Genomic DNA, 11,812 nt, shown 5'->3' with positions numbered 1-11,812 from the left:
GCAAGCTGGGAATGATCCGTTGGGGGAAGGGCAGACAGACGGATGTTAAAAAGGAAATTCACACACGTTTCCTGCTCGTGGGATCGTTACAAATCGACAACGTCCTGTTCTTTTGTTGATCCTGCATGACCTCATGCTGCTGCGTCATAAACGCGTTTTTACTCCTTCAGTGCGCGCTCCCCCCAACGGTCTGCGTTTAACAAAAACTGCTTGAACTCTAATCTGTTATTTCTGACCACGGTCGTCTTTTTCTGACGGCCCAAAATGAAGATAAAGTGCAAGGCAAGGTTTAAATATTAATCCGTGTCTAAACTTGTTGACGAAACGCTGAAAGGTCGATTCCAATATTTTGACTAAACGTTATCTGCAAATACAGCCATGCTTTTTTAACATGTTTATTGCGTCATATAAAACAAAAGACGATCGTTTACCCGCTCTGTCGCACCATTTAATCACGAGCACTTTAATATATCCCTACACATAATAATTATCAAAAACGTGATCGAATATGTAGCTGCATTAAGTCCGTGAGGATATTTGAGTTTAACGTAAGAATTGGCTTACATATAGCAGGTCAGGACCTTAAGAAGACACGAATAAAACGATGTATAGAAAACATGAATTAAAGCAGTAGTGGCCGCCTTTTTCATGTAATCCGCTATGACATTGCACTTGTGACAAAAAGCCCCTATTCTTCCATTCATGAAATCTTGAATCGGCGCATGCGCAGTGATGTCCGGAGCTCTCCCATTCATAAAGTGTAACCCCCGCATTTGCGCCCTGAGTCGTAATGCCCTCCCATTCACAAAAAAATCTGTCAAAGCATCTGCGCAGTACGTTTCTTACCCTCCCATTCATAAAAAGCCATTTCCCTCATGTAGTTTCAACATCGTATGGAGAAGACTGTGTCCTTACTAGAGTGCACATCGCACGGATAGTCGTTCGGATTTTTTCCTCCGTGGTTTCATTTGGATCTATCTTTTTTTACCGTTTGATACTGGAATATACGCAGTGCCGTGTTCGTCTAAGAAGGAAATGATCTGTTTTCTACAGCAAGTGAGTTTGTCATCTATTTTAAAATACAACTATATAGGCTAGTATGCAACTATTCTTGTACCCAACGTAGATGAATTATCATTCTTGTACCCAATGTTGTACGATGGTTTATTTGATTATTTTCGAGTTGAGACGGAGCCGTGTCTGTTTGGCTTGGCTTATCAGAAAGCCTCGATACAGATCGTTCTTTTGCAGCACGATGCCCCTGTATTTGTGCCCTGTGTAAATATTTAACTACGGAAACTAACTACGGCAGGATCGTGGGCGATTTAAGAATGAAATGTACGTGAAGGACAGATGGAAACTAAAGACGAACCGTACAAATTTCGTTTCAGTCGAAGGGTGAAACGAGACCTTTTCGTGTTGCGTCGACCGATTCGCTTGCGCGAGGAGCGGGTTTATTCTGTCTAATATCATCGCGTGACGCGCCACTGCAGCTCGCGCATTCGCTCGTCATTCGGCCAGGTGGTCTTGACATATCATCTTTGGCATAAAAATATATTTTTCGTGTGTTAAACGCTAAACGGAGAGTTCAGCCGACGGCAATGCTGTATCAGGACGTTTAAAGATTCTGGTTAAAGAAAGGTTTCAGATACGCAGTTTAGTAACAACAACAACAACAACAAAAAAAAAACAGGTACGCCGTTTATAACGAGTCTGAATCAAATATAAAATCGTAAGATATAAGGCACGTCATCGTAAAGCAGTCGCTCCGACCAACACGCTTCCGAGTCTGCAGGGTTATCGCTCACAAGAGAAGAGAAGCGCAAGCCCTACGCACGCAACGTCCCCGGTCAATAGCGCTTTAAAATAGTAAGCCATCTTACGCAAAAAAACACGCAACAGGTTGATATTTTTCACATTCAGTACAGTTTTCTACAGTTCTCTGCAAACAGATGAAGACAAATTTCACGTTTAACCTTTACACGATCTTTTAATGAACATTTCTGAAATAAATGCTACTAACGCGTACAGCCCTCGGAGATCTTTTTATTCCTGAAAATCTTCACCAACATCATTCGATTACTCGTCATTTGCATGGTTTGTGCTTACAAACACATTTTTTTTAACGTATGAAACTGTATATTAAGCTTATTTGTTTTACATGTCATAATAATTTTGAAGTAAATTGAATTTAGCTTGTTAAACGAATTGCAGTAGATAATTATTATTATTATTATTATCATTATTACAGCTATTATTGCCTTTACTTTATAATATTTTAACATTTCATAGACATAATAATTGGGGTCAACGTCTATATTCTCCACATCTATTTTGCTTTATGATGCAAGGGTCCGTCTTTTTTACATGTACTTTGTGTTTAGTTAGTAGTCACTTTCATGCAAACTTTGACCAACAGATCATGTAAAATGTAGATCATGTCATTTGTATGGATAAATGTACACAATGGGAGAATGTCCTCGTGTGGGTGTGTGTTTTTTTAAATATTAAGTTGTGCTGTTGCTCTTGCAGGAGTGCTAAATGCTGACCTGAGCTCTGGTATATGAGGAACACAACCTACAGATGGAGTCAAGGGTTCCTCACCACATTCCTGGAGTCTCCTCCTCCATCATGGTGCAGCCATTGCTGGATAGCCGCGTCCCCTACGGACGACTCCAGCACCCATTAACTATCTATCCCATTGCCCAAATGAAATCTTTGCATTTGGAGAATGACTACATTGACACCCCTGCGGTGATCTCGCAACAGCCACCGAGCCACAAGGCCACCACGAGGGGGCAGGAAGTCCTGCTGGGAGCCCCACACCATCCTCATCTGTCCCGCTGTGAAGTCCCAGATGCCACTACACACCCCTGGATTTCTTTTAGCGGTCGGCCCAGCTCCATCAGCAGCAGCAGCAGCACCTCCTCTGACCAACGGCTGCTGGACCATGCAGCTCCTACCCCTGTTGTGGATCCGTATACTGCCAGCAGAAGTCTAGGTGTGGAGCAACCCAAGGTGCTGAGCTCTCAGACCCAGAACATGAAGGTGGTGGCGGCCTTGCCTGCGGAGAAGAAGCACGTGCTGTTGTGCGAGAAGTGCGGCAAATGCCGTTGCACGGAGTGCACGTTGCCCCGGGCCTTGCCCTCTTGTTGGGTTTGCAACCAGGAGTGCCTGTGCTCAGCGAAGAATCTAGTGGACTCCGTCACTTGCATGTGTCTGGTCAAGGCTGTTTTCTACCACTGTACTGAGGATGAGGACGAGGAGGGGTCCTGTGCTGACAAACCGTGCTCCTGCTCACACTCGAACTGTTGCGCCCGCTGGTCGTTCATGACAGCCGTCTCATTGGTGCTGCCCTGCCTGATGTGTTATTTGCCCGCCACCGGTTGCGCCAAGCTCTCGCAGAAGTGTTACGACGGTCTCAGGCGCCCGGGGTGCCGCTGCAAAAGCAGCCAGGGCTGCAAGGTGGCGGAGGTCAAGGCCTGTCCAGTGGAAAAACAGGCATCCTGATGGCATGTCAGAAATGGAGAGTACAGCAGAGACTTTGAGCAAGGTTTGCAGGACCCTCTCCAATCCCAAAATCTTGGTACTTATGGTTCACGCATGGTCCTCACGCATAAAGTATTCTGCCATGGCGAGGTTTGACTGAACAAGGGGCACGAATCTTTACTTGCTTATAAAGGAGAGGCCTGCAATTTCTTCTCCCGGGGTTCTCAAGATGGCCATAGGATCAAAGCGTTCTGCCATTTCAGCCCCAACTAAAACAACTCAAACACAGAATGACGCATCTGAGCAAAATGTCTGTTCGAAAGAGTCCGATCTCTTTTCTGACGTTTATTTTCTCTTTGGGTGTCTCTAAAAAGTCAAAGTAAATATCACCCATTCAAGAACACTCTATATTTTGGCAAACCCTCTCCGGATCTGGCGCTGAGAAGAGGTTGCAGTGAATTCCAAGCTGATAACACATGTCACAATCAAACTAACCAGACTTCATCTCTGTGCACAGTCCATTACAAGCTTGTTATAGAGCTTTATTTTCTCTCTTGCGTGACAAAACAAAGGTTGTATCGGCGAAGGATGTCTTCTATCTTCAGCGGGACACGTTGTTTGGGGTTTTTGATGGTGAGTAGGCGGAACCAGGCCCTTTGAATAACGACACGCCATAACACACATGAACTTCCATCATGAATCTTCCAAATGTTAGTGGTTCAATTTGATGTAGAAAATGACCTCAGGGATCATCAGTTCATCGGAATTGCGTACAACATGTGAACTCAGCTTGGAACTAAGTTTTCAAAAAAGGAAAGAAGTGACAGGCAATGGCATTTGGTTGAAAGACGTGAAAACACAGCAATTCAGACACCCAGCATTCATAAGCTATGAGGAGAACTGGGCGAATAGTCGTGGGAAAAGGAAAAACGATACAAACAAAAAACATGCCAATTGTATCACCATTATAATGAGGCAAAAGCACAGTATTATGTACAGTAGCATGTACAAAGTGTTTCACTGTAGTTGCAAAAATTCCTCTAGTTTAATATGCCACCAAATGTAACGCGCCCTAGTATGCGATTGCTTTCTCCACATATATTTTTGTTATATGTATAGTTTAGAGATCTTGCCAAAGGAGTGCACCATAGAGATTTAGTTGACCATTATCATAATAGTTTGTTTTCAAGTGGGCATGCGTTGTTGTACTCTAGTCAATTTGTGCGACAGTAAGCTCTTAAAGGTACGGTGCTCTGCTTCCTGGGACTCCTTGAGTCTTGGAACATGAGGGAATATTGTCTGCCTGCTCAACACAAACCCACGGTTCGCGCATTTATACCGAACTAACGCCTCGCTCACGTAGTCCCATGTACTCAAACGTTCGTACGTGTTGCACAAATCCGAGAAGCAGAAATACACTACTGTTCTTAGTCTTGACTGTATAAGGCTAGGGTTTAAGTCTTTGCAATCTAACCCGTGGATAGGTGCCAGAGTAATTGCGGACGGGGAGGGGGGATCGCATAGCTGCATATAGGGAAGAGTTGCAAATAGATATCTTAGATTTCGACCTATGCAGGTTCTTGTAAATAGTCTGGAGAAACTAGCTATCTTAAAATTTTATGTTTCAAATGTCTTGAGGAATTGCATGGTACAATTTAATTACAATTCAGTACAAAAGTATATAAATTAATTATTCTATTTTTGGGAGGGCTGGGTGCGGGTGGGGTACGTGGATGTGCCGTAGAAGGTAAGGAGTCTAGGTATTTCAATTACAAGCACTTGATTTAGAAAAGTGTGCCAGGCAATAAAAATACCTCTGTTAATGCTAGCCACGCCTCGCTAGCATGAGAGAGACAAGGCCAATTTCTTGTCGCCCCTGAAAATGTAGATTGAAACGAATTTGCTGAACGATTGCCATTTTATCACGCTAACACAGTAACACCTTTTCACCCAAATGTGGCCAAGCATTTTTTTTGTGTGAGTGAGTCTGTGCATGTTATTTCCTCCTAAAATGGTGTGACATCTTCCGTGATTGACACGTACAGCTGCTGTGTGAACCTGTTTGGTAGGAACAAGGAATCCCTCTCAAGTAACATTCCATTCCATCTTATTTGGTGTTTGCTTTTTTGCTCTGCCTTCTCTTATATCATTCATCACCCACAATCTACAAACTTTATGGTCGTTTGCGTAATAATCTGGTCAGCACAGAACTGAAAGATCTTCCTTCTCACAATTGTTGACTAAAGCTATCTGTTGGCCACTAGAAACACCCATCAGTTTTAATCGCCTTCCAAACTGGGCTTGTGCTCTCTGAGTTTCTTTGGCTTCATTTTTAATGTTGAGGATAAGAGCAATGTGCTTTTGTTTTGTTTAAAAAAGCAGAAAGAGAAAAAAATCTCTCACATATGAAAATGTCCCTTTATAGATATATTTATTTTGAAGTTCTATTTTATATAGTATTTATTTAGATGCCTACTTTTGTTTGTGAATAAAAGCTTATGTCAAAACGGAATGTACATTGAAATCGGAAAATATATATTGTTAAATATAAAACTTGTCTCCTGTCTTCAGTGTCCTTACATACATAAAGAACAGCATACTTTTACACATTTTGTAACAATTTAACTGTTTGATTGTTAAGGGCTCATTTTATATTTTCCTTACTGGTAAACTACATTTAGACGATAAAAATAAAAATAAAAATAAATGATGTCTATTTAGAATCATAGCTCTATTGTCTTGGTGTAAACCAGGTGCAGTCAGCCATACGGATATGAAAACACACACCTAGATCTATTGTATATTCCATATTAATATTATTCTGTATTATTTCATACATAAACATGTAAAGAATAATGTACAGTCATTATTAATAATGATAATTATTATACAGTCATTCATTTTGTATGTTCACAATGTGAAGTGAATGGAATACATTAAAGGAAATTATTTAGTAAGAATGTAAAAATGGCAAGAATCTGGTGGAAAAAAAAGAAATCTAGTAGTAACAACAGTACTTGACACAAAAAAAGTAGGATTTACTTCATTTTTTTGTGTTTTTTTTAAAACTTGACACAAAAATGAACTAAATCCTACTTTTTGTGAAAAGTGCTAAACTAAGTTCAAATGACTTCATCATGCTAGAACATGACAGATATGAAGCCAGAATGCTTCATATACAAAATAAACCCATTTGATTGTGAAATGCAACAACTGACCAATAAGAATCAAGTATTCCAGAAGGCCAAAGTCTACAACCAGGTCCAGTTAACCAATCATGGAAGTGGTTTACTAATGCCAGCATCTTGCATAATGAGTCCATATATTTATGCGAAATGCAGTCTTTATTAAAGATCAAACTTCTATTGTACATCCACCTGGAAATACCATGAATCTTGAATGCCGGAGGGCAGATATGAGATGAATTTAGATGAACGTAGATGGAATCACGTTCTGCAGGTGTGTCCTCATCCTAAAACGCTCTATCGCCCTGAAGCATGTTACAGTAGTAGAACAGCTGTACGTCTGCCCTGCAGGGCTGCTGTAGAGCTGTGCACCTGGGGGACAAGGTACACACCACCCAATTCTCAGTCTGGTTTTCTGCACGGGTCTCTGGCTGGGAGTGACTTTACATGAGATATAGGCCCTGGCTGTCAAGACTCAAGGCTGCAGCTCACACGAACACACACGCTACACCCATACAAACACGCATGACTCACACGTCCCTGAATCTATTGACATCCTTCCAAGCCAAACACACTCAAACACAGTTACACAAGTACGTTTACCTGTGAACCTATGACCGGATCGTGCACAGAAGCTGTACATATCAGAACCCGAACGTGTCCTCTGTGACAGATTACCCTTAAAATTATAGGTCTAAATATGTATTGCTTTAAATCAGGACGAGTTTGTTGCATTAAAGAGAGTCTCCCTATAATTTCTGAGGTAAGGACACTTAGTTTAATGTATGACTGCAGTGGGTAGTGGTTGCCAGGGCGTTGCTATCTGGTTTAAAGAGAAAACCCCTAAATCTCGATGATATGCGCATCCCTAGATATGACCCAGATCCCTCATCCAATGAATGGATTTTTTCACCTCTTTTAACAAAAGCTCAAAAGCTTGAGTTTAAACCAATCTAGCGCATGCATCAGAGACATGAACTTTCTCCTAGCTGCTCTATCTGGCATCTGGTCTCGCTAGGTCACGTGACCAGTCATTTCATATAATTCAGTCTGCGTTGAGAGCCTGGCTTTCTCGTGCATTTCCGAAGTGAACTCATCCATGCTGTCTTTGTTCAAGAAAACGTCCTCTTGCAAATGACATATTGCAAAACTCCTGAGCACATCTGGTGCTGTACTCACGTCTCCCCCCCTCTCTCTCGCTCTCTCTCTCACTCCTTCCACTAGTCTCAGATGTAAATGCAATGCACCAGAGAGACAAACAACAGTGAAACTCAGTGATCAAGACTGGGAGGTGATATTATTCTGAATCGTGTGTGTGCGCGTGTTGAAATGGAAGTTTGGTATAGGTGGGAAACAAACGTTCTCAGTTTTTCCAAATGAGAGTTTGGGTTTGTCCCTTTTTGACCCAACGCTGGGTTTAGAGTGTCATGTAATTTACTATCGTATACATAAACAAAAACCCTTATTGTAATTAGTATTATATACTGTATACTATAGTATTATTATATACTAGAGTATATATGCCACAGAAAAAATAAGAGACCAATTTCAAAATTGTTTTCAGGTTCTTCTGAATGTATTATTTTTAGTTATGTGTTGTGGGTTTCATTCACCTTTATTCAGCATTTCTAGACGTATTGTGGTCATTCAGTCCTGTGTCTGTTGAATTTCAACAAAATCAAACCTCAGGAGTGACATAAAGTCATCCAACAACAATGACAGCATGACAAGACACATGCAAACTGTGATAAAAATCACATTAAAAATCATTTTTGAACTTTTTTCTAAATACACGTACAAATATTACTGTTGTATTGCATAAAATGGAATATGAACTTGTGTTCTTTGCAGTATTTGAGGTCTGAAAAAATATGTGAAGGGTCTCTTAATTTTTTGCAAAGTCATGCAGGTACACAACAATTTAGTTATGAATGTTTTGAACATTAAGTTTTAAAATCATCAGTTTTTAAATATAGTTCTTCAAAATAAAATCTGAGGTTGGACATATAAAGCTGCATTGAGAAGGAAGGAAAGAAAGACAGCGATGACCCTGAGAATCGGCCAAAAGTTTCAGTGTGAAGCGGCTTGCCACACTCATTTTGCAAACTCCATGGCACGGGCCCAAGCAAGCAACTTTTTAAACAAAGGGCTACTGTCTTGCATCCTTTCCCCTCTCCGCCAGCACTCCGGAAAGCACTTCTTATCACCATTTATTGCCGGTCTGTATCAGAGGCCTGGACTGTGCTAACACCCGGTCAGAATGGATTTTTAGTGCTCCAAACGCAGACAGTTGTAAAACGCATAGCAGAGCTGACTTAAAAAAACTCCTTTGCTTGTGCCCCATAAATATGCCATGCCCTAATGGAAAGATTCTTTCCTGTCAACATTACATGATGAAATACCCCTCCCCATATGCTATTGTCCTGTACTGAAAAACTGCAACATGCAAACAGAAATACACGCAAATACTTCGGACTGCATGTTACGCGTTAACATTCTAGCCTGATGTGATTTTACATATCAAGTATAAATGTTGCAGGGGCACACACGTGTGCAAACACACATGCACACAGGGCTTGCCTATCATCTGCGGGCCCCTTCACTGCCCCCTGAGGCGCCGAAGCGGACAGAGCCAACCAAACTTGGCTTTCGATATCAGCGCTGCAACACGCCCACTTGGCCTCAGCAGTGGTGCATTCCTAGGGAGCTCATTGTCAAAAGCCAAACACTTCCTCTGGTGTACAGACTGACATGACCACAGAGACATTTCATGCACGCATGGAGCTCACACCGAGGACAGCTGCAACCTTCGTCCTCACCCCTCCACAGCCTTATTACTTTATGACACTTTTGAAGGAAGAGAGAGTTTTATGACTTAAAAAACGCAACCAAAAATGGTTTTAAACATAATTCTACATTTCAAACTACCAAAATGATTATGTGACAATATTGTTGATAGTATAGTAAAATCGTGAAGTGGCATGTGGCAATAACAACAGTTAGTCTTCCTCTGATATTTAAATCTTTGTTTCAAGACTAAAACAAGGTATGACATTGCGGATAACCTCTATTAAGGATATAGCCACCGGACGTCACAACAAAGGTGGTCAGACAAGGCTGAGAAATCCCATCCAGCGTCTAGCCTAAAAGCACCAGGTCAATCCAACAGGAAGCTGGCCCTTATGTAATATGTATGACCTCACAGGAAGCCTGCCGAACAAAGGTTCTGTTGGTTTTTCTTTTTCGGATGCACTAGGCTCACAGATAAAGGTCCACTGTGGGGTTACAAAGACGCTTTGTTGTCACACTTAAGGCGGGGGGTGGGGTCTAAGGGGGGGAAGCATGTGTATCAATTGTCTCCTTCGCTGTGCTGCGTGGGCGACCTGTAGGCATCGCGCCAATCTGATTAAAAGTAAAGCTACTCGAAGCAAAAACCCACCGAGGGGGAAACCCGTCACTCCGGAGCTCTTGGAACCGGTGTCCTGGCAATGACAAGAAAGACGAACTTTGACTTTGAGCAAACTGAGCCATGGATTACCACACTTGAGCAAACAGCGAGTGCGAACTTTTTTAGTTTTACAAACATCCTTTGAGCCACACATTGGCTTCCTGATTGCGTGATACAACAGATGTCATGAGATATGACTTGTTAAAAGTACACAATCTTCCAAGTTTGAGCACTGTTACATTTCTCTCCAAACCGTCTGAGAATTTTCTAATCTTGTGAGAGAGATTAAACATTTGCTCAGAATAAACCTGCAAAACCTATCCTATCCTATCCTATCCTATCCTATCCTATCCTATCCTATCCTATCCTATTCATATATTTATTTATATATAAATGAAACAATAATACAGGTTCATATAGAAAGGAACTTGCAGTAGCGGTATGGATAAGTTGGCAACAATTTAACTGATAAAATCGGAAATATTTTTTTAAATCACATCATTTTTTCACATTCGATGTTAGTCATTTACATTCAGTCATTTAGCAGGTGCTTTTATCCAAAGCAATTTATAGAGAAATTAGAAAACATTACATGTAAAGCAATTTGTCATGAAGAAGTTTTTATACTAATATACTAGTTTTCACAAAGCCAGAACAAAACCTGCTGAGAGAGGGTAAGTGTTTTTTAGTCAAATATGTTTTTGTACCAGAAGTTTCACCATCTCTTTGACTTTTTGAATGAAAATTCTGTCATCATTTCCACGGGTTTTTCCAACCCTGTATAACCTTTTTTGTTCTGCTGAACAAAAATGAAGACATTTGGAAGAGTGTCTGTACCCTAACAGAGCTCATCCTTCATTTACTACCATATTAGGGAACGTAAATACTATGAGAGTCAATGGGGGATCAGAGCTGTTTGGTTACTGACATTCGTCCAAATATCTTCCTTTGTGTTTAGCAGAACAAAGAAATGTATACAGGTTTGGAACAATCTGAAGGTGAGTAAATGATGACAGAATTTTCAGTTTTGGGTGAACTATCGCATTAAACAGGCAGTTTTGTGCAACTGTGCCTTTAAGACCATGTAAACACTGCCCCTGTCAAAAGTTCCTCTGTATTATGTGAATAACAGTATAAATTCTACTTTCTCCCATTACTGGGTGGGTTCATCCAACAGATGATATATAAACATGGGCAGTCAGATGTTATCGCATTATTGTTTGACATCCACAAGTTGCAGAAGTTCAGAACAAACATAGAAAGTACAAACAATGCTCTTGTTGGAGTAGGGAGGAAGTTTCAAGTTCAGAAAGTTCCGCATATATTCATAGCACACAAAACTCTTTAATTTCCCCAAGAAAAATGTTGCTTCATCCTGCTGTGACCCTTTCAACTCTCCGCCACGACTTTCAGTAAAGTTGTGGGAAAACACAGGATATCCGTGAGGTTTTTAACACCCAGGAACTAAACATTTTTGCAGTGTCACACCACAGTACCACATTCCCATTTAAATCGGATGCAAACGGTGAGAATTCCTCTGCGCTCTGAGCCGTACCGATGGAGTAAGCATTTTCCGCAATGACGTTCAAAGGAACGCCGCGATGGGTACCGCATTTAAGCGGTGACCACAGCTTGAAACATATCTGCAGCGCATGTCATTGTGGTGTGGAATATGCTTGTGGAACAATTA

The 11,812-nt window shown here is 41.2% G+C and overlaps 1 protein-coding gene across 1 annotated transcript; it reads left to right on the top strand.

Annotated features, from left to right (window-relative positions):
• Positions 1-848: 848 nt before the first annotated feature.
• On the top strand, positions 849-6,015 carry spry4 (sprouty homolog 4 (Drosophila)). Its single transcript, XM_057360160.1, has 2 exons — positions 849-1,056; positions 2,533-6,015. Exon 2 carries the CDS (start codon positions 2,584-2,586, stop codon positions 3,508-3,510), a length of 927 nt encoding a protein of 308 aa, XP_057216143.1. The 5' UTR covers positions 849-1,056; positions 2,533-2,583; the 3' UTR covers positions 3,511-6,015.
• Positions 6,016-11,812: the final 5,797 nt, after the last annotated feature.

The sequence above is a fragment of the Triplophysa rosa genome, linkage group LG19 (genome assembly GCF_024868665.1).
Source record: "Triplophysa rosa linkage group LG19, Trosa_1v2, whole genome shotgun sequence".
In the NCBI taxonomy this organism is placed as follows: Eukaryota; Metazoa; Chordata; class Actinopteri; order Cypriniformes; family Nemacheilidae; genus Triplophysa; species Triplophysa rosa.
Note: the sequence above shows the minus strand (reverse complement) of the source record. Positions and strands in the feature narration are given on the sequence as shown.